The 24,537-nt window shown below is 41.7% G+C and overlaps 1 protein-coding gene across 1 annotated transcript in view; it reads left to right on the top strand.

Moving 5' to 3' along the window:
- LOC106586892 (syntaxin-binding protein 5-like) overlaps positions 1-24,537 on the top strand; it is a 252,842-nt gene that overhangs the window by 21,176 nt on the left and 207,129 nt on the right. The window contains exon 2 of the mRNA XM_014174622.2: positions 12,568-12,665. Within this exon, the coding sequence (XP_014030097.1) occupies positions 12,568-12,665 (98 nt within the window). The remainder of the gene's footprint in view (positions 1-12,567; positions 12,666-24,537) is intronic.

Raw genomic sequence — 24,537 nt, 5'->3', positions numbered from 1 at the left:
TTTCCGGAGAGGAAGGAAACCACTCAGAGATTTCACCATGAGACTACTGCAGACTTTAAAACAGTTTATTGGCTGTGATGGGAGAAAACTGAGGATGGATCAACAACATTGTAGTTACTCCGCAATACTAACCTAAATGACAGAGTGAAAAGAAGGAAGCCTGTATAGAATAAAAACATTTTAAAACATTCATCCTGTTTGCAACAAGAAACTAACGTAATACTGCAAAAATAAATGTGTCAAAGCATTTAACTTTTTGTCCTGAATACAAAGTGTTGTTTGGGGTAAATCCAATACAACACATTACTGAGTACCACTCTCCATATTTTGAAGCATAGTGGCGGCTGCATCATGTTATGGGTATGCTTGTCATCAGGACTTGGGGTGTTTTTCAAGATTAAAAAAATGGAATGGAGCCAAGCAAAGGCAAAATCCTAGAGGAAAATCTGGTTCAATCTTGTTGCCAGCAGAAACTGGGAGAATGAATTCACCTTTCAGCAGGACAATAAGCTAAAACACAAGGCCAAATCTACACGAGTTGTTTACCAAGAAGACAGTGAATGTCCCTGAGTGGACGAGTTACAGTTTTGACTTAAATGTACTTGAAAATCTATGGCAAGACCTCTCCACAGCAATAGTCCATGGGAAAGGAGAGAGAGAGAGCATCTCTCCACAGCAATAGTCCATGAGAAAGGAGAGAGAGAGAGAGAGTATCTCTCCACAGCAATAGTCCATGAGAAAGGAGAGCGAGAGTATCCAATACCATTACTGTAAAAGTGAACTTTGTGAGAGGGAAAGAGAGAGAGAGAAAGAGAGAGAGAGAGAGGGAGAGAGTGAGGGAGAGAGAGGGAGAGAGAGAGAGAGAGAGAGACTAGAAAGTGAAGGCCCAACCCTTTCTGATCCAGAATCAAATGTGTTCAACGGAGGATTATGTAGGACGGCCCAACCCCTGACTCCACTTTTATCAACACTATGCAAAAATGCTATGCATTGGCCTCATTGTGATATCCCTGAGCGTTTTTTTTCCGCTCGCCTGCAACTGAAAGGCGCCTGTATATTTGTAGTGACTGGGTGTATTGATACACCAACCAAAGTGTAATTAATAACTTCACCATGCTCACAGGGATATTCAATGTCCACTTTTTTTTTAAATGTACCCATCTACCAATAGGAACCCTTCTTTGCGAATCATAGAAAGACCTCCCTAGTCTTTGGAATGGAATCTGTGTTTGAAATTCACTGTTCGACTGAGGGACCTCACAATTAATTGTATGTGTCGGGTACAGAGATGAGGTAGTCATTCAAACATCATGCTATAAACTATTATTGCACACAGAGTGAATCCATGCAACTTATTATGTGACTTGTTATGCACATTGTTACTCCTGAACTTATTTAGGCTTGTCATAACAAAGGGGTTGAATACTTATTGACTCAAGATATTTCAGCAATTCATTTTTAATTAATTGGTAAAAATGTCTAAAAACATAATACCACTTTATGGGGTATTGTGTGTTGGCCAATGACACAACATTTACATATAATAGATTTGTTATTCAGGCTGTAACACAACAAAATGTTGAATAAGGGGTGTGAATACTTTCTGAAGGCACGGCATATTATATTATTGTATGGTTTCACCAGAAACGTCTGGATACAGTGTTTGATTAGATGGTTTCACCAGAAACGTCTTGATACAGTGTTTGATTAGATGGTTTCACCAGAAACGTCTGGATACAGTGTTTGATTTGATGGTTTCACCAGAAATGTCTGGATACAGTGTTTGATTAGATGGTTTCACCAGAAACGTCTGGATACAGTGTTTGATTTGATGGTTTCCCAGAAGCAGATGATTAAGTCCTCAGTTGGAGGCTGAGTGGAGGAAGAATGGTAATGACAATGAACTGCTCTGGATCCATCAGGGCATGTAGTTCACTGGAGCTGGGAACGACATGAGGATAGAGTCAAAACAATGCTGTTTGGACACATTCAGAATAGGGTGAAAGTGTCAGTGTGTGTGGATATAATTCTGTCAGTGTGTGGATATAATTCTGTCAGTGTGTGTGGATATAATTCTGTCAGTGTGTGGATATAATTCTGTCAGTGTGTGTGGATATAATTCTGTCAGTGTGTGTGGATATAATTCTGTCAGTGTAGATATAATTCTGTCAGTGTGTGGATATAACTCTGTCAGTGTGTGTGGATATAATTCTGTCAGTGTGTGGATATAATTCTGTCAGTGTGTGGATATAACTCTGTCAGTGTGTGTGGATATAATTCTGTCAGTGTGTGTGGATATAATTCTGTCAGTGTGTGGATATAATTCTGTCAGTGTGTGGATATAATTCTGTCAGTGTGTGTGGATATAATTCTGTCAGTGTGTGTGGATATAATTCTGTCAGTGTGGATATAATTCTGTCAGTGTGTGTGGATATAATTCTGTCAGTGTGGATATAATTCTGTCAGTGTGTGTGGATATAATTCTGTCAGTGAGTGTGGATATAATTCTGTCAGTGTGGATATAATTCTGTCAGTGTGTGGAAATAATTCTGTCAGTGTGTGGATATAATTCTGTCAGTGTGTGGATATAATTCTGTCAGTGTGTGTGGATATAATTCTCTCAGTGTGTGGATATAATTCTGTCAGTGTGGATATAATTCTGTCAGTGTGTGGATATAATTCTGTCAGTGTGTGTGGATATAATTCTCTCAGTGTGTGTGGATATAATTCTGTCAGTGTGTGGATATAATTCTGTCAGTGTGTGGATATAATTCTGTCAGTGTGTGTGGATATAATTCTGTCAGTGTGGATAAAATTCTGTCAGTGTGTGGACATAATTCTGTCAGTGTGTGTGGATATAATTCTGTCAGTGTGTGGATATAATTCTGTCAGTGTGTGGATATAATTCTGTCAGTGTGGATATAATTCTGTCAGTGTGTGGATATAATTCTGTCAGTGTGTGTGGATATAATTCTGTCAGTGTGTGTGGATATAATTCTGTCAGTGTGTGTGGATATAATTCTGTCAGTGTGGATATAATTCTGTCAGTGTGTGGATATAATTCTGTCAGTGTGTGTGGATATAATTCTGTCAGTGTGTGTGGATATAATTCTGTCAGTGTGGATATAATTCTGTCAGTTTGTGAATATATTTCTGTCAGTGTGTGTGGATATAATTCTGTCAGTGTGTGGATATAATTCTGCCAGTGTGTGGATATAATTCTGTCAGTGTGGATATAATTCTGTCAGTGTGTGGATATAATTCTGTCAGTGTGTGGATAGAGTCATTGCAAAATAGAAGCAGTGTAGGTAGTCTGGGTAGCCAGCTGTTCAACGGTCTTATGGCATGGGGATAGAAGCTGTCTGGGAGCCTGTTAGTCCAAGACCCGATGCTTCGTTACTACTTGACGGACAGTAGCAGAGAATGGCTTGGGAATTATTGGGAAATTACAGACCTTGGTCTGACACTGCCTGGTATAGAAAACGAGGGGCGAGAGAGACATGGGTGTAGCTTGATACTTGACACCTGAAGATCCCTCTGAGGAGAATAAAGTGAAAAGAGAGAGTAGATGTTGTAACAGGATGACGACAGCCCCAGACCATTATTCCTCCTCAACTAAAACTTTACAGATGGCACTATGCATTCGGGCAGGAAGCCAAACTCAGATTCGTCCATCGGACTGCCAGATGGTGAAGCGTGATTAATCACTCCAGAGAATGTGTTTTCACTGCTCCAGGGTTGAATGGCGGCCAGCTTTACACCACTCCAGTTGACTTTTGATCTTGCGCATGGTGATTTCAGGATTTTGTGCGGCTGCTCGGCTATGGAAACACATTTAATGAAGCTCCCGACAAACAGTTCTTGTGCTGACGTTGCTTTCAGAGGCAGTTTGGAACTCGGTATTGAGTGTCGTAACCAAGGACATTTATATGCTACGCGCTTCAGTACTCGTCGGTCCAGTTCTGTGAGCTTGTGTGGCCTATCACTTCGCGTCTGAGCCTTTGTTGCTCCTAGACGTTTCCACTTCACAATGACAGCACTTACAGTTGACCGGGGCAACTCTAGCAGGGCAGAAATTTGACAAACTGACGCTGGAAAGGTGGCATCTTATGACGGTGCCACGTTGAAAGTCACTGAGCTCTTCATTAAGGCCATTCTACTGTCAATGTTTGTCTTTGGAGATTGCATGGCTGTGTGCTCGATTTTATACCCCTGTCAGCAAAGGGTGTGACTGAAATAGCTGAATTCACTAATTTGAAGGGTTGTCTGCTGTATATATTGTGTATGTGCTCATCTCAACAAATACAATATCACCTCTGCTGCTTCCTCCAACACTTCAACGTGTGATGTTGCTCTTCTTTTGATAGCTACGTGCTGTGAATTATCTGTGCGATCAAATCCTTGCAAAAGGTTTTCATCTTTCCTTTTAGACTGTGGTATCAGGGACACACACAGTCAGAACGGAGACTCAGGACACGTTTATGCTCGTTTTTGTTAGATGTTTTCAGCTGTTCCACTGAATAAAAGCCAAGCAATAGACTGCCTTGGCTGTTGTAGTTTTTCTATCATTAGTGAACTCCTGAACCTATTGTTTGATATTCTACAGTGTATCCACGTAGTGCTGCCTCCCTTCAGAAAACTGACTGTAAGCGAATTGAGATGTGGTTGATAAGTAAATTGAGAGGGCGAGTCCACTTGGTTTGGGCTGGATAATCTGGATGGGTTTTAATAGTGGGCAATAAAACCAAGCGCTAAATGAAAGTCTATTGGCTGAGTCATTCATTAGGACGTATGTGATTAATGGAGCATGGGCCGCACATAAACATACCACACACACATGTTTTTTTTAACTTTTTTTTAGCCTGTTGGGGCTACAGGTTAGCAATGAACCCCGAGTCGGGATTGCTAACAAGGCTGGAAATTCAAAACATCAAAAATCTAATAATTTCAATTTCTCAAACAATCAACTATTTTACACAATTTAAAAGATAAACATCTCCTTAATCTAACCACATTGTTCGATTTTCAAAGAGGCTTTACGGCAAAAGCATAAAGTTACATTATGTTAGGACAGTACATAGCCACAAAAGTACAAACATCCAATTTCAATTCAAGGTCAGGCATCACCAAAAGCAGAAACCAGCTAAAATTATGCACCAACCTTTGACAATCTCCATCAGATGACACTCCTAGGACATTATGTTATACAATACATGCATTTTTTGTTCCATCAAGTTCATATTTATATCCAAAAACAGCATTTTACAGTAGCGTGAAATTCAGATTTTTTTCTTCTCTGAAATGCTTCCGGTGAACATAACAAAATTACTATTCGAAAACATTGGTAAATTATAATATTGTCATTCAAAGAATAATATATTATCATCTCGTAATTGCTACCGAATGGCCAGATCTCAAAATAACTTTACTGGGAAATCACATTTTGCAATAAACGGGGTGCTATGCTAAGAACAATAAGCTATGCTATACAGTTAGCATCATCTAATATCGATAATAACATTGTAAATATCCCCTTACCTTTGATTATCTCCATCAGAAGACAGGCATCCCAGGTCCGGAAGGCATCCCAGGTCCGGAACAAATGTGGTTTCTTTTGACAAAGTTCATAATTTATGTCCAAATAACACCAAGTAGTTTGCGTTCATTATGCTCCCACAAAACGTGGTGGGGGGGTGTAAAATCACGCCGAAAAGCTAAAAAAACCTAGTAAATAATCTATTTACGTTCGTTCAAACATGTCAAATGTTGTTTAGCATTAATCTTTTGGTCCATTTTTAACGTTAAACATCAGTAATATTTTCACACAACCTATCCTATGTCTAGATAAACAATTATGACAAACTCACGCTTCTCAGATTTATGCGCAGGCGCAAAAAAATGAAGTGACGACATGTCAACTTCCATGCATTCTAATTTGCTCTCTGTTTATCATAGACGCTTCAAACAACTTTATAAAGATTGTTGACATCTAGTGGATGCCGTAGGAGTTGCGAAATGAATCCTTTCTCACTATGGTATCTATAAAACAATGACACTAAATAGTACAGTCACAAAATTCACATTTTTTTTTAATCTATTTTTCACAGGTTTTTGCCTGCAATATGAGTTTTGTTATACTTACAGACACCATTCAAACTGTTTTAGAAAATTCAGAGTGTTTTCTATCCGAATGTGTTAATAATATGCATATCCTAGCTTCTGAGTTGGTGTAGGAGGCAGTTAAAAATGGGCACATATTCTTTTCAAAATTTCTCAATACTGCCCCCTAGCCCCAACAGGTTTTAAACTTATTTATATTTTACTTAACACTTATTTTTCTTAAAACTGCATTTTTGGTTAAGGGGCTTGTAAGTAAACATTTCACTGTAAAGATCTACACCTGTTGAATTCGACACATGTGACAAATAAACATTTGATTTGATTTAACACTCACCGTGTATTTCTTTGCGGCTGCTAGTGTTTATGTATTCCTCAGGTCAAAGTTATCACTGATGAATGATCTCTCTCTCTGAATTTCATTTCAATTTCTATAGAAGGGACTTTATTGGCAATGGGAAATATATGTTAACATTGCCAAAGAAAGTGAAGTAGATAAAAAAAAGTGAAATAAACAATAAAAAATGAACAGTAAACATTACACTCACAAAAGTTCAAAAAGAATAAAGACATTTCAAATGTCATATTATGTCTATATACAGTGTTGTAATGATGTGCAAATTGTTCAGGTACAAAAGGGAAAATAAATAAGCATAAATATGGGTTGTATTTACAATGGTGTTTGTTCTTCACTGGTTGACCTTTTCTTGTGGCAACAGGTCACAAATGTTGCTGCTGTGATGACACACCGTGGTATTTCACCCAATAGATATGGGAGTTTATCAAAATTGGATTAGTTTTTTGAATTCTTTGTGGGTCTGTGAAATCTAAGGGAAAAATGTGTCGCTAATATGGTCATACATTTGTCAAGGTTAGGAAGTGTAGCTCAGTTTCCACCTCATTTTGTAGGCAGTGTGCACATAGCCTGTCTTTTGAGAGGCAGGTTTGCCTATGGCGGCCTTTCTCAATAGCAAGGCTACGCTCACTGAGTCTGTACATAGTCAAAGATTTCCTTAATTTAGCATCTGTCACAGTGGTCAGGTATTCTGCCACTGTGTACTCTCTGTTTAGGGCAAAATAGCATTCTAGTTTGCTCTGTTTTTTGTAAATGTTTTATTTTGGTTTCTTCATGTTTTGGTTGGTTACATCTAATTGTGTTGCTGTCCTGGGCCTTGTCAGCTCAGGGATTTGATCCAGCAACCTTTTGGTTACTGGCCCAACACTCTAACCACTAGGCTACCTTCTGCCTGGCAGTTAACCAACTGTTCTACGGGTGTAGAAGACGTGAATGTTAATTAAGGCAGCCTTATTCAGAGGGGTTAAATGTGGAAGACATGTTTTGGTTGAATGCATTCAGTTGTGCAACTGACTAGGTAATCCCCTTTCCCTTTCCTTTTCCTTGTGTTTGTGAACAGAGCCCCAGGACCAGCTTGCTCAGGGGACTCTTCTCCAGGTTCATTTCGCTGTAGGTGATGGATTTGCAATGGACGTTTTGGGAATCTTGAAGGTCTGGGAGGGTGTCTCGCTGGTCTGGGCGGGGTGTCCATTGCTCTGTTGCTCCTGTGTGAGGTGCTGGGGCTACGGTTGAGAGTGACGTCCTTCAGAGTCCTGGCAAAAGTTGGGATTGCTGCCTTGTAGAGGTGGACCTGGTCGTAAAGGCTGTCCAAGGTGGGTCAGGTAGACATTAGGTTTTGAGGCACCGTCTCGCAAAATGCTTGCATTCACCCGTGGTGTGGTGGCAGGGTGAAAATATTTTTGTGGTAGCAGAGTGGAGATATGCACTTTAGTTGGGGAAAGTGGAAGAAGAATTTTCAATAATCCCTTGAGTGCTGTGGCCACCCTTTCCTGCTGGGCCCTCAGGTCATTTGTGCCCGTGTGAATTATGATGTGGCTGATGGACCCTAGCCTGTGTGGACCAGCTCTCTGAGCTCCACCATGTCTCTCTCCAGCTCTGTGAATTTATCCCTCTCAGTGATGGAGGAGCAGTGCAGTTGTGGGACCTGGATGTGTTCAGTGCTGGTGGGGGTGACTATCCTCGTCTACAGGACAGTTTGAAGAGGTATGATCAGACTCAGAATCAGGATGGAGGAGTCATCACAGAGAGAGAGCTTTTACCTGCTGTGCTCTCTCTTTGATACCGTAAAAGTCCTGCTGGATCTGCATGAGGATGCCCTGCACCATTGCTGAGTTTCCAGCCTGGGCCAATACCCTCTCTCTTGACATAGGGGTAGTGTACACTAATAGCACTGTGTCATGCCAGGGGAGGGTCTGGTTAATATAGCACTGTGTCATGCCAGGGGATGGTCTGTGTTAATATAGCACTGTGCCAGGGGATGGTCTGGTTAATATAGCACTGTGCCATGCCAGGGGATGGTCTGGTTAATATAGCACTGTCATGCCAGGGGATGGTCTGGTTAATATAGCACTGTGCCAGGGGATGGTCTGTGTTAATATAGCACTGTGCCATGCCAGGGGATGGTCTGGTTAATATAGCACTGTGTCATGCCAGGGGATGGTCTGGTTAATATAGCACTGTGCCAGGGGATGGTCTGTGTTAATATAGCACTGTGCCATGCCAGGGGATGGTCTGTGTTAATATAGCACTGTGTCATGCCAGGGGATGGTCTGGTTAATTTAGCACTGTGCCAGGGGTTGGTCTGGTTAATATAGCACTGTGTCATGCCAGGGGATGGTCTGGTTAATATAGCACTGTGCCATGCCAGGGGATGGTCTGGTTAATATAGCACTGTGTCATGCCAGGGGATGGTCTGGTTAATATAGCACTGTGCCAGGGGATGGTCTGGTTAATATAGCACTGTGTCATGCCAGGGGATGGTCTGGTTAATATAGCACTGTGCCATGCCAGGGGATGGTCTGGTTAATATAGCACTGTGCCATGCCAGGGGATGGTCTGGTTAATATAGCACTGTCATGCCAGGGGATGGTCTGGTTAATATAGCACTGTGCCAGGGGATGGTCTGGTTAATATAGCACTGTGTCATGCCAGGGGATGGTCTGGTTAATATAGCACTGTGCCATGCCAGGGGATGGTCTGGTTAATATAGCACTGTGCCATGCCAGGGGATGGTCTGGTTAATATAGCACTGTGTCATGCCAGGGGATGGTCTGGTTAATTTAGCACTGTGCCAGGGGATGGTCTGGTTAATATAGCACTGTGTCATGCCAAAGGATGGTCTGGTTAATATAGCACTGTGTCATGCCACGGGATGGTCTGGTTAATTTAGCACTGTGCCAGGGGATGGTCTGGTTAATATAGCACTGTGTCATGCCAGGTGATTGTCTTTGTGGAAAGTTAAGTTGCTAACATTCTCCTCTTTGTGGCAGTCAGAAAATAGTGTCTCTAGATTGTCCTTGACGAGTTTGTTTTTGTACTTATTCCATGCCGTGCTATTTTTAATATCAATGCGGTACTGTATTGTCTATCACAGTGCCATCCGTTTTGTCACCAAAGTCCCATACACTACCCACCATTGCGACCTGTACGCTCTCGTTGGTTGGTGCTCTCTTCATACTCGTCGCCAAACCCACTGGCTACAGGTTATCAACAAGTCTCTGCTAGGAGAAGCCCTGCCTTATCTCAGCTCACTGGTCACCATAGCAGCACCCACTCGTAGCACGCACTCCAGCAGGTATATCTCAATGGTCACCCCCAAAGCCAATTCCTCCATTTGGTCATCTTTCCTTCCAGTTCTCTGCTGCCAATGACTGGAACGAACTGCAAAAATCTCTGAAGCTGGAGACTCATATCTCCCTCACTAGCTTTAAGCACCAGCTGTCAGAGCAGCTCACAGATCACTGCACCTGTACATATCCCATCTGTAAACAGCCCATCTATCTACCTACCTCATCCCCATACTGTATTTATTTATTTATCTTGCTCCTTTGCACCCCAGTATCTCTACTTGCACATTCATCTTCTGCACATCTGCCATTCCAGTGTTTAATTGCTATATTGTAATTACTTTGCCACCATGGCCTATTTATTGCCTTAACTTACCACATTTGCACTCACTGTATATAGACTTTTTGTTTTCTTTTGTTCTACTGTATTATTGACTGTGTTTTTTGTTTCTTCCATGTGTAACTCTGTTGTCACGTCCTGACCATAGTAAGATGTTATTTTCTATGGTAGAGTAGGTCAGGGTGTGACAGGGGGTGTTTTTTCTATGTTTTGTATTTCTATGTTCATGTTCTAGTTTTGTATTTCAATGTTTGTTTTGTTTGGGATGATCTCCAATTGGAGGCAGCTGGTCCTCGTTGTCTCTAATTGGAGATCATACTTAAGTAGGGGTTTTTCCTCCTGGGTTTTGTGGGAGATTAATTTTGAGGTGTGTGTGTGTGTGTGTGTGTGTGTGTGTGTGTGTGTGTGTGTGTGTGTGTGTGTGTGTGTGTGTGTGTGTGTGTGTGTGTTTTCACCTCTGTGTCACGGTGTGTTTTTTGTCTTTCAATTTATTTATGTATTGCATAGTTTCACAGTGTAAATAAAAATGTTGAACGACACACATGCTGCACCTTGGTCCTCTTCTTCCTACGACAGACGTGACATCTGTGTTGTTGTATGTGTTGAATTTCTATGCTTTATCTTGGCCAGGTCGCAATTGCAAATGAGAACTTGTTCTCAACTAGCCTACCTGGTTAAATAAATTGTAATGACCTCTCCACAGTGATAAGCCATGGGGGCTTCAAAGGCCTCTGCATTTGGGTTGGAATGGGGCTGTGAAACTCAAGAATTTTAACACCTCTGACTTCACACTTCGGTGCTATTTGAAGTTGCAGCCAGGTCAGTTCTGTACTAGCAGCTTGGTAGCTTAGTAGCCTTATTTATTAAGCTTTATATAACAACATGACCTAGAGATTATTATCTTTTACCTTTTGACTTCAGAAGTAGTTTCAGACTGAACATGATTCACTCAGTTTCATGTTGGATGGTATTTCCAGGTTCTGCTGTGTTCCTTCTGCAGGTATTTGGCTTGTTAGACGTTTTTTCTTGATAGTCCTTGGTAGTAATAGTCCATTCAGGTCATTTTCCCCAAAATCAAGGTTTTAGGTATGGAATTTTTACTTGGATTGAAGTTGAGGCTAGTATATTGTATAACAATTCAAGTTTATCTACATTTATCCAACAGCCCATTCTCTCTCTCTCTCTCTCTCTCTCTCTCTCTCTCTCTCTCTCTCTCTCTCTCTGTGTGTGTGGCAGAGCAGGATTTCCTCAATTCAATTCAAGGGGCTTTATTGTCATGGAAAACATGTTTACATTGCCAAAGCAAGTGAAATGGATAAACAAAAGTGAAATACACAAAGTGAACAGTAAAAAAATTACACTCATACAAGTTACAAAATTATCTAATCTGTCTAAGCCCCCCCCCCCCTCTGTGTGTCTGTCTCTGTATCTCTCAATTCAAGGTAAAGGCTTTATTGGCATGGGAAACATATGTTTACATTGCCAAAGCAAGTGAAATAGATAATAAACAAAAGTGAAATAAACAATATGTCTGGGTCTGTTAGGTGGTCAGAAAGTAACATGTAGCTGTCTGGGTCTCCTTGGTGATCAGTGAGTAACATGTAGCTGTCTGGGTCTCCTTGGTGATCAGAAAGTAACATGTAGCTGTCTGGGTCTGTTAGGTGATCAGTAAGTAACATGTAGCTGTCTGGGTCTGTTAGGTGGTCAGAAAGTAACATGTAGCTGTCTGGGTCTCCTTGGTGATCAGTGGATGACACAGCTTTATTGTCCATTCCCAGTTGTTGTCGCCTGTATTTAATTCACCAGCAAACAGACAGTGGACAGAGCCAAGCCGTTGATGCATTTTTCAGCACCACTCTGTCTGTACAGCGCCGGTATGATTATCAGTATAGATTCTGTGCAGCGACTGTAAACCCTGGGCAGTGCTAGTGTGGATTTCAGCACCACTGCTAGTGGACAGCACCCATGCAGATTTGAACGTTTGTCTAAGTTTCCTGTGGAAAGAACCACTGAATATTTCAGCACCATGGAGAGAACCTTAGTGTGGATTCTCTTGCTGTTAATCCATTCTAGAAGCCCCTTCTTTTTTTTCTCCGTTTTCTGATCAAGTCATGGGTCTTCATATTTTATTTGACCTTTATTTGACCAGGCGTGTCAATAAAGAACAAATTATCATTTACAATGACGCGGATCTCGTGCTCCTGAATCATCGCTCCTATTTCAGACTATGTTTAGGTGTCTATTTGTCTGTGTGTGTGTGCCTGTGTCTATTTGTCTGTGTGTGTGCCTGTGCATTTTTGTCCATGATGAATAGTCTAATATATTTAAGTAATTTGACTTGAAAAGAAAGGTTTCCTGCATACAGATTCCTACTCAATAACACCTTTATATACTTTGAAACTGTCTATTGAATGTGAATGTAAATGTAAATGTAAAAATGTAATGTTATTGTTTGTTTTCTCTTCCAGACGGTACGCCATGGCTTCCCCTACAAGCCCACCTGCCTGGCATTCGACCCAGTCCAGAAGATCCTGGCCATTGGCTCCAGAACAGGAGGCATACGGATGTATCCTTTACTTTGCCCCCCACTCTACTCTTTTTATCCCTCTCTTCATCCCTCCTCTCCTCCGCTGTTGTTATGGCTGTCATATCGCGGAGTCAAACCTGTCTGTTTTCCAGCTCGTGCTCCCAGGAGGCACCTGAGCCTTCTCGCGCCCCCAGGTAGGAGGTTATACTTTCATATATCCAGCCTCATCCTGGAGAGAGAGAGAGAGAGAGAGAGAGAGCGAGAGAGAGAGTGTGTGTGTCTGTGTTGGTACTGAGAATACCTCTCTTCCTCTCTCTTTATTTTCCCTCACCCTGTCCCTATCTGTCGGTCTCTTCCTCTGTCTCCCTCTTTCTCTCTGGACCTTCAGCAGATGCTTTGATGAAATGCTGACTGGAGGGAGAGCTCAGATTTCTGTTTGATGGAGAGGAGCCATGAATGAATGATCATTAGCATTGATAGGTTAAACACAAATATCACAGCTCTCATGTGGCCCGTCATTCAGTCCATCTCTCTATTCCATTCTTTTTTCCCTCTTTCTTTTTTCTCTCTCTTTATGTCTCTCTCCCTCCCTATCTTGTTTTCTATCTTCTCTTTCTTACATTTTACTTTTTTTTCTCTCTACCCCTCTGTCTCTCCTTCTCCCTCTCCCTTCTTTCTCTACTTGTCATTTGAAAGTGTCCAGGTATAGACTAGGGCATGTATTCCCAAACTGGGGTACGCGCAATGCCATCGGGGGTACGCCAAATAAAAATGCGATTCACATTTTTCTTTAATAAAATAAAATACTATACATTAAGGTGAGGCTTTTTTCTCACCTGAGTGGCCTCGTTTCACTGCTTGCATCAGTTACCTGATATGGAATGGATTTCCTTGTAGTCATGGCTCTGTGTAATACTCTGTGTTTCCCGAAGTCTGTTCTGAACTTGGGGACTGTGAAGAGACCCCTGGTGGTATGTCTTGTGGGGTATGTATGGGTGTCTGAGCTGTGTGCTAATCATTTGAATAAACATCCTGGTATTTTTCAAAATGTCAATGCTTCTCACAAAAACAAGTAGTGATGCAGTCGATCTCTCCTCTACTTTGAGCCAGGAGAGATTGACATGAACGTCGTTGATGATTAGCTCTCTGTGTACATTTAAGGGCCAGCCGTGTTGCTCTGTTCTGGGTCAAATGTTTGAGGCACTCGAAGATATGACTGGGCAGTAGTCCAAGTCCAAACTAGGGCCTGTAGTTCTTGATTTGTTGATAACCTTGTAAAGGACGTAGGGCAGCGTTTTATTTCGAAAAGACCTCTCCTAATACTTACCTACTATTGCATCACTGTGTTTTGACCATGACAGTTTACAATCCACCAAGCAGCTTAGTCATCTCACTTTGCTCAATTTCCACATTATTCATTACAGGATTTCGTTGAGGATTAGGGTTTAGTGAATGATTTGTTCCAGTACAATGCTTTTAGTTTTTGAAATATGTAGGACCAGCTTATTACTTGGCAACAGTTCTAAAACTGATTGCAGCTCTTTGTTAAGTGTTGCAATGATTTCACTTGCTGTGGTAGCTGACGTGTATAATGTTGAGTCATCGTCATAGTTACAGTTCATTCGTAGTATTCAGATTCCTTCTCCCTTTTTTCCACATTTTGTTTTGTTACAGCCTTGTTCTAAAATTGATTACATTTATATTTTTCCTAATCAATCTACACACAATACCCCATAATGACAAAGTGAAAATAGTTTTTTAGTAATGTTTGCAAATTTAGATAAAAAAATATGAAATTCCTTATTTACATAAGTATTCAGACCCTTTACTATGAGATTCGAAATTGAGTTCAGGTGCATCCTGTTTCCATTGATACTCCTTGAGATGTTTCTACAACTTGATTGGACAAACCTGTCTATATAAGGTCCTACAGTGCATGTCAGAGTAAAAACCAAGCCATGAGGTTGAAGGAATTGTCCGTAGAGCTCCGAGACAGGATTGTGTCGAGGCACAGATCTGGGGAAGGGTACCAAACATTTCTGCAGTTCCTCAAGAACACAGTGGCTTCCATCATTCTTAAATGGAAGAAGTTTGAAACCACCAAGACTCTTCCTAGAGCTGGCTTCTGGCCAAACTGCACAATCGGGGAAGAAGGGTCATGGTCAGGGAAGTGACCAAGAACCTCCATAGTTTCTCTGTGGAGATGAGAGAACCTTCCAGAAGAACAACCATATCTGCAGCACTCCACCAATCAGGCATTTATGATAGAGTGGCCAGACAGAAGCCACTCCTCAGTTAAAGGCACATGACAGTCTGCTTGGAGTTTGCCAAAAGGCACCTAAAGACTCTCAGACCATGACTAACAAGATTCTCTGGTCTGATGAAACCAAGATTGAACTCTTTGGCATGAATGCCAAGTGTTACATCTGGAGGGAGGAAACCAGTCACCATCCCTACGGTGAAGCATGGTGGTGGCAGCATCATGCTGTGGGGATGTTTTTCAGCGGAAGAGACTTGGAGACTAGTTAGAATCAAGGGATAGATGAACAGAGCAAAGTACAGAGAGATCCTTGATATATTCGCACTCCAGAGCACTCAGGACCTCAGACTGGGGCGAAGTTTCACCAACAGAACAACGACCCTAAGCACGCAGCCAAAACCACACAAGAGTGGCTTCGGGACAAGTCTCTGAATGTCCTTGAGTGGCCTTGCCAGAGCCCGGACTTGAACCCGATCAAACATCTCTCGAGAGACCTGAAAATAGCTGTGTAATGACGCTCCCCATCCAATCTGACAGAGCTTGAGAGGATCTGCAGAGAAGAATGGGAGAAACTCCCCAAATACAGGTTTGCCAAACTTGTAGCGTCATACCTGTGAGGTCTCAAGGCTGTAATAGCTACCAAAGGTGCTTCAACAAAGTAGTGTTGAAATACTTATGTAAATGTGATATTTCATTATTTATTTTTTTATACATTTGCAAAAATTTCTAAACTGTTTTTGCTTTGTCATTATGGGGTATTGTGTGTAGATTGATGAGGGGAAAAAAATATTTCATCCATGAAAAAATAGGGCTGTAACACAACAAAATGTGGAAAAGTCAAGGGGTCTGAATACTTTCCGAAGTCACTGTAGATAGATAGGCTTTACTCAGTTGCAGTGGTCATTAGTAAATATTTGAAAAGGTAAGGGGCCTAGACAGCTGCCCTGGGGAATGCCTGACTCTACCTGGATTATATTGGAGAAGCTTCCATTAAATAATAACTTCTGTGTTCCGTTAGACTCTTGATCCACAGTATAGCAGGGTATGTTAACCTAAACCACATATGTTTTTCCAGCAGCAGACTAAGATCCATAATGTCATAAGCTGCACTGAAGTCTAACAAAACAACTGCCATAAGATTCTTCTTACCAGTTTAATTCAGCAAATCATCAGTCATTTGTGTAAGTGCTGTACCAATTTGTAAGTCGCTCTGGATAAGAGCGTCTGCTAAATGACTTAAATGTAAATGTAAATGTACGTGTTGAGTGCCCCTCCTTATAAGCCAGTTGATGATTAGTTTACTGTGAAATAGCATTGTATCTGGTCAGTGCATACCTTTCAATCAACCTTTTTGTATCTCTATTTACTTAATCTCTCAAGGCCCAGTGTTTTCCCCTGCCTGCTAACTGTAGCAGCACACTGACAATCTCTCTCTGTTTCTGTCTGTGTGTGTGTCAGTCTGTTTTTCTTTCTCTCTCTCTCTCTCTCTCTCTCTCTCTCTCTCTCTCTCTCTCTCTCTCTCTCTCTCTCTCTCTCTCTCTCTCTCTCTCTCTCTGTGTGTGTGTCAGTCTGTTTCTCTCTCTCTCTCTCTCTCTCTCTCTCTCTCTCTGTGTGTATCAGTCTGTCTCTCTCTGTGTCTGTGTGTTTGTGGTTGTGTGTGTGTGCGTGTGCGTTTGTATCAGTTCGTCTCTGTGTTTGTGTTTAACATTGCTATTATCCTGCCATGCCGTACTGGATGTGAAACAGAATGGCTTTTCAAAAAGGTCAGGTAATATAATCCTGTTCTGTCTGGAGGACAGTCCCTTCTCATCCAAGCCTATCAAAAAACACACCAACCTGCCCACGACGACCGTGCGCTCTCACACAACCTACTGGAGATAGAGAGAGAGAGAGAGAGAGAGGGAGATGAGGAGAGGAGGGGGGGAGGAGGGTAGAGGAAGGAGAGAGTGGAGGATACATGAAAGGGAGGAGAGAGACAGGGAAAAAAGAGGATAAGAGGAGCGGGAAGACGAGGGAGGTAAGGGTTTAAGACAACAGGAGAGGGTGGCTGACATGGAGGGAATAGGAGGAGAAAGAGGAGGAAAGAAAAGAATGTTATGGGGTGAAGAACGAAAGGCAATTTGAGTCTAGTCTGGTGATAGAACCACTGCTGGCTGTATTCAGTCTGATGATAGGACCACTGCTGGCTGTATTCAGTCTGATGATAGGACCACTGCTGGCTGTATTCAGTCTGATGATAGGACCACTGCTGGTCTGTATTCAGTCTGATGATAGGACCACTGCTGGTTGTATTCAGTCTGATGATAGGACCACTGCTGGTTGTATTCAGTCTGATGATGGGACCACTGCTGGCTGTATTCAGTCTGATGATAGGACCACTGCTGGCTGTATTGAGTCTGATGATAGAACCACTGCTGGCTGTATTGAGTCTGATGATAGAACCACTGCTGGCTGTATTCAGTCTGATGATAGGACCACTGCTGGTCTGTATTCAGTCTGATGATAGGACCACTGCTGGTCTGTATTCAGTCTGATGATAGGACCACTGCTGGCCTGTATTCAGTCTGATGATAGGACCACTGCTGGCTGTATTTAGTCTGATGATAGGACCACTGCTGGTCTGTATTCAGTTTGATGTTAGGACCACTGCTGGCTGTATTCAGTCTGATGAAAGCACCACTGCTGGCTGTATTGAGTCTGATGATAGGACCACTGCTGGTCTGTATTCAGTTTGATGATAGGACCACTGCTGGCTGTATTTAGTCTGATGATAGGACCATTGCTGGCTGTACTCAGTCTGATGATAGGACCACTGCTGGCCTGTATTCAGTCTGATGACAGGACCACTGCTGGATGTATTCAGTCTGATGATAGGACCAGTGCTGGTTGTATTCAGTCTGATGATAGGACCACTGCTGGATGTATTCAGTCTGATGATAGGACCACTGCTGGTCTGTATTCAGTCTGATGATAGGTCCACTGCTGGCTGTATTCAGTCTGATGATAGGACCACTGCTGGCTGTATTCAGTCTGATGATAGGACCACTGCTGGCTGTATTCAGTCTGATGATAGGACCACTGCTGGCCTGTATTCAGTCCGATGATAGGACCAGTGCTGGTTGTATTCAGTCTGATGATAGGACCACTGCTGGTCTGTATTCAGTCTGATGATAGGTCCACTGCTGGCTGTATTCAGTCTGATGATAGGACCACTGCTGGCTGTATTCAGTCTGATGATAGGACCACTGCTGGCTGTATTCAGTCTGATGATAGGACCACTGCTGGTCTGTATTCAGTCTGATGATAGGACCACTGCTGGCTGTATTCAGTCTGATGATAGGACCACTGCTGGTCTGTATTCAGTCTGATGATAGGACCACTGCTGGCTGTATTCAGTCTGATGATAGGACCTCTGCTGGCCTGTATTCAGTCTGATGATAGGACCACTGCTGGCTGTATTCAGTCTGATGATAGGACCACTGCTGGTCTGTATTCAGTCTGATGATAGGACCACTGCTGGTCTGTATTCAGTCTGATGATAGGACCACTGCTGGCTGTATTCAGTCTGATGATAGGACCTCTGCTGGCCTGTATTCAGTCTGATGATAGGACCACTGCTGGCTGTATTCAGTCTGATGATAGGACCACTGCTGGCTGTATTCAGTCTGATGATAGGACCACTGCTGGCTGTATTCAGTCTGATGATAGGACCACTGCTGGATGTATTCAGTCTGATGATAGGACCTCTGCTGGCCTGTATTCAGTCTGATGATAGGACCACTGCTGGCTGTATTCAGTCTGATGATAGGACCACTGCTGGCCTGTATTCAGTCTGATGATTGGACCGCTAATGGGACACACACACACACACACACACACACACACACACACACACACACACACACACACACACACACACACACACACACACACACACACACACACACACACACACACACACAAGCACACAGACACCCTTACACACACGTACATGTTCATGCCCACCAACCCATTAGCAGCCTGATTAAATTACATGATTTTACAGCCCTCTATTAGTGTAATGACAGTTTTATCAATGACCACTATTACCGTCTTATTGGGATAAGCTGTTGACATGCCCCGTTGATGTCCAACTCATGACTGTCCCCGTGTCCATGACCACACATCATATTCCTCATTTAAACGGAGCAGTAACTGAAATATAGACACGGACTGTATCCCTGTAACCTCTCACATAATATAGTTTAATACAATATTAACTCCTGCAGAATTTCTGCATTTCTTGCAGTAAAATAATATAACAAATGTTAATTTTGTCTCGGGAACAGGAGTGGAGAAATATGATTTATTTCTTTCAGCATCTCTTGAGAAAATGTGAGTGTTTGTGTAATGTGTCGTCTTTGACACTGCTATGCAAGCGGACAGTTTTTCAACCACATGACATATGCACCCTAGACGAAGTCTTATCAGGAACGTGCTTCCTTGTTTTTCTCCGATTTTTATTTCCTTAAAACTGGTAATACTGATGACATTTGGAAAATTTGCATATTAACAATGGTCAGTGCCAAAGGTTAGTGAAGCAGACACTGGGACTGGAATGGAACCACTGCTGAAATATAATAGAAAAACTTACCATCTTACTGTGTATAGGTAATGCCATAGAAACAACGGACTACAGAAACTGTAACTTAAATTAGGTAAACTATGACTTTCTACTGTGTGTATAACCAACAGAATGCCACTGTTTCAATGTAGCCCCACCCTGCAGTGCTAGCTACGCTGCTAGGTAGCTCCCGTCTGTGTGGTCCATCTCTCCCATTCCTCCGTCCTGTTTTCATTCATCTTTATCGATCCTTAGGGATCAATCCACCCTGCCCTTTTCGTTTGAGAGCAAGCTCATTCCTTACCGGCGTGATAGAAATGTGCTTCGATACCAATCTACCTGTTCTGCTAGTACACTGTCCATCCAGCCCAACATTAACCTGCTCTCCATGCCAAGGTTCTCTCTCTCTCTCTCTCTCTCTCTCTCTCTCTCTCTCTCTCTCTCTCTCTCTCTCTCTCTCTCTCTCTCTCTCTCCCTCTCTGTGTTCTCGCTCTGCTCCTCTCTGCTATCTCTCCATTTTGCTCTCCTTCTCTTTGTCTTCCATCAATCTGGCCTGTGCTGCTGGATGAGATAGCACTGGCTGCTGGTTCTCTGGCTGCCTTCCTCTCTCTCTTCCTCTCTCTCTCTCTCTCCCTCAATTCAATTCTATTAAATTCAATTAAAAGGGCTTTATTGGCATGGGAAACATAAAGTATGTTAACATTGCCAAAGCAAGTGAAATAGATAATTAACAAAAGTGAAGTAAACATTTACGTCATTTTTTATAAAAAGTAAACAGTAAATATTACACTCACAAAATTTCCAAAGGAATAGAGACATTTCAAATATCATATTATTATGTCTGTGTACAGTGCTGTAACTTTGTGCAAATAGTTAAAGTACAAATGGGAAAATAAATAAACATAAATATGGGTTGTATTTACAACGGTGTTTGTTCTTCACTGGTTGCCCTTTTCTTGTGGCAACAGGTCACAAATCTTGCTGCTGTGATGGCACACTGTGGTATTTCACCCAGTATGTCACGTCCTGACCAGTATAAGGGTTATTTGTTATTGTAGTTTGGTCAGGACGTGGCAGAGGGTATTTGTTTTATGTGGTTCGGGGTGGTGTTTTTGTAGAGGGTATTTGATTTATGTATTCCGGGGTTTTTGGGCACTGTTCTTTGTTAATGTATTTCTATGTCTAGTCTAGTAAGTGTATTTCTATGTTTAGGTTAATAGGGGGTTGGACTCTCAATTGGAGGCAGGTGCTTTCTCGTTGCCTCTGATTGAGAGTCCTATATATGGGTATGTGTTTGGTTTAGTGTTTGTGGGAGATTGTCTCTTGTTTGTTTGCGTGTGTGAGCGTTACAAGACTGTTTGGTTGTTCATGAGTTCTTCGTCGTTTATTATTTTGGTGTTTTCTTGGTTTCAATAAATATCAATATGAGCATCCACATTCCTGCTGCGTTTTGGTCCTCCTTTCCCGACGACAACCGTGACACAGTAGATATGGGAGTTTATCAAAATTGGATTTGTTTACAAATTCTTTATTGGTCTGTGTAATATGAGGGAAATATGTGTCTCTAATATGGTCATACATTTGGCAGGAGGTTAGGAAATGCACCTCAAGTTCCACCTTCTTTTGAGAGCCAGGTCTGCCTACGGCAGATAATTAACGGGTCCTAATTCTGCTCTGCATGCATTACTTGGTGTTTTACGTTGTAAAATTAGGATTTTTCCGCTGGAATTCTGCAAGCAGAGTCTCATTGTTACATTATGTGAATTCTTGGTTGGTGAGCAGACCCCAGACCTCACAACCCTAGAGGGCAATGGGTTCTATAATTGATTTTAGTATTTTTAGCCAGATCCTAATTGGATGTCTAATTATATATTCCTTTTTATTAAATGTTTTATATATTTTTTATATATATATATACTGTGGCAAGAAAAAGTAAGTGAACCCTTTTGAGTTACCTGGATTTCTACATAAATTTGACATAACATTTTATCTGATCTTCATCTAAGTCACAACAATAGACAAACATAGTGTGCTTAAACTAATAACACACACATTATTGTATTGTTCTTGTCTATATTGAATACATAATTTAAACATTCACAGTGTAGGTTGGAAAAAGTATGTGAACCACTAGGCTAATGACTTCTCCAAAAGCTAATTGGAGTCAAAAGTCAGCTTACCTGGAGTCCAATCAATGAGATGAGATTGGAGATGTTGGTTAGAGCTGCCCTGCCCTATAGAAAACAGTCACAAAATTTGAGTTTGCTATTCACAAGAAGCATTGCCTGATGTGAACCATGCCTTGAACAAAAGAGATCTCAGAAGACCTAAGATTAAGAGTTGTTGACTTGCATAAAGCTGGCAAGGGTAACAAAAGTATCTCTAAAATCCTTGATCATACCACGGTAAGACAAATTGTCTATTGATGGAGAAAGTTCATCACTGTTGCTACTCTCCCTAGAAGTGGCCATCCTGCAAAGATGACTGCAAAAGCACAGAGCAGAATGCTCAATGAGGTTAAGAAGAATCCTAGAGTGTCAGCTAAAGACTTACATAAATCTCTGGAAGATGCTAACATCTCTGTTGACGAGTCTACAATACGTAAAACACTAAACAAGAATGGTGTTCATGGGAGGACACCACAGAAGAAGCCACTGCTGTCCAAAACAAAAACATTGCTGCACGTCTGAAGTTTGCAAAAGTGCACCTGGATGTTCCACAGCGCTACTGGCAAAATATTCTGTTGACAGATGAAACTACAGTTGAGTTGTTTGGAAGGAACACACAACACTCTGTGTGGAGAAAAAAAGGCACAGCAACATCAAAACCTCATCCCAACTGTAAAGTATGGTGGAGGGAGCATCATGGTTTGGGGCTGCTTTGCTGCCGCAGGGCCTGGACAGCTTACTAACATCGACAGAAAATTAATTCCCAAGGTTATCAAGACATTTTGCAGGAGAATATAAGGCTATTAATTGAAGCTCAACAGAAGTTGGGTGATGCAACAGGAAATCAACCCAAAACACAGAAGTAAATCTTCAACAGAAGAAAATACACCATCTGGAGTGGCCCAGTCAGAGTCCTGACCTCAACCCGATTGAGATGCTGTGGCATGACCTCAATAGAGCAGTTCACACCAGACTTCCCAAGAATATTGTGGAACTGAAACAGTTTTGTAAAGAGGAATGGTCCAAAATTGTGCAGATCTGATCTGCAACTACAGAAAACGTTTGGTTGAGGTTATTGCTGCCAAAATTTTAAAGGGTTCACATACTTTTTCTTCCAACTTTATATATTTATTACTCCATATACAAACGTATACATACGAACAGCTGACGTTCCTTTTAATGTCATAGAAGGTCCTTCTTGCCTTGTCTCTCAGATCGTTCACAGCCTTGGAAATGTGTGTGTTTTTTGCTAATTTTAACCGGACACTTGTTGTTTGTTTGTGTGCGTTGATTTAATAATGGCATATTTTATTTCTCCCAAAACTGCTTTCAATCAGTTTGTATAGCAGACCCTCATGTCAAGTTGATTCAAAAGCTTTTTTGAAATCAAGAAAGCATGAGAAGACATTGCTTTTGTTTTGTTTTGTTTGTGAATTAGGGTGTGCAGGGTGAACACGTGGTTTGTCATGGTAATTTGGTAAAAAGCCAACTTGCTATCTGCTCAGTACGTTGTTTTCACTGAGGAAATGTAGGAGTCTGCTGTTAATGATAATGCAGAGGATTTGCCCACGGTAGTTATTGGGGTCACGTTTGTCTCCACTTTTGCTTATTGGGGTGAACACTCTTTGGTTCCAAATATTGGGGAAGATGCCAGAGCTGAGGATGATTTTTTAAGTATAGCCAATTCTATACTTAAAAGAGAGAGAGACAGAGACAGAGACAGAGAGAGAGAGACAGACAGAGACAGAGAGACAGAGAGAGACAGAGAGACAGAGAGAGAGACAGAGAGAGAGAGGCAGAGACAGAGAGAGAGAGAGAGGCAGAGGCAGAGACAGAGAGAGAGACAGAGAGAGAGAGAGAGAGGCAGAGAAAGAGAGAGACAGAGAGAGAGATAGAGAGAGAGACAGAGAGCTGTTCAACATTTGTTATTTTCTTTTTTCTCCACAGTACACATTCTACATTTCTACGACTAATTTTGACCTGATGGCTTAGCTAATAGCCACGTTGCTGTATGGAACTCCTATTTACACTGTGAAAAGACCTTGTGGTTTTAATCAATGTTGCTTTTATTCAACATATTCTCTCCAGACACACAAAGATCCAAGGTCAGCTGTGGGAGAAAAATATGTATCATGTACATCACTGTCACAGAATGAGGCAGATTCCTTGGAAATAAATCAGTTGTAGACAGTGTTTGTAACAGATTGAATATGTATGTAACTGCCTGTTCCCCGTCTAGGTATGTGTTCAAAAGGTCTGTAGCTGTATGTCCTTCCTTACAGTGGAAGCTTTGTTATTAATAACAGATTCACTAAATGGAACGTCACAAGGTCTGCAGATATATGTCCTTCCTTACAGTGGAAGCTCCAAAACAAATCTACAGGAAGTTTGTTCTGAAGTGTCTGTTGTGGTGGCTAATTTCCGCATTACCAAATGAGGAGAGTTACAAACACACCAGTCCGAGTTCACTACATCTTTAATACTTAAGATACTTTTGCAAAAGCACTTGACCTTCAATAATGCTATCTCTATCTCGAATGAACCAGGAAGGTGACAACACCTTCAATACAAAGAGCTTTTATACCCACGGTCCACCCCTCTCTACGTACATGACAAACCACAGATACATAGAATGGGTCACAAGGTTAAGTTTTGTATGACAGATATCCATAAAACACAGCAGGCAGTAACTGCTATATCAACACGGTTCATTGTATAGTCCAGTATCTGGTCCCCTTAGAACCGTCCCTCCCTGGTACGGTATTGAACAGAACCATTAGCTCATGTCCTCTGGAATGCTTTTTAGGCGTTCTTATCAAAATACATCATAAATCTCCTCTGTCAGTGCTATCTCATAGAGGCCCATCCTCAGTAAAAAAC

The sequence above is a fragment of the Salmo salar genome, chromosome ssa25, assembly GCF_905237065.1.
Source record: "Salmo salar chromosome ssa25, Ssal_v3.1, whole genome shotgun sequence".
Classification (NCBI taxonomy): Eukaryota; Metazoa; Chordata; class Actinopteri; order Salmoniformes; family Salmonidae; genus Salmo; species Salmo salar.
The sequence above is the reverse complement of the archived record's forward strand: the minus strand, read 5'-3'. Positions and strand labels throughout refer to the sequence as shown.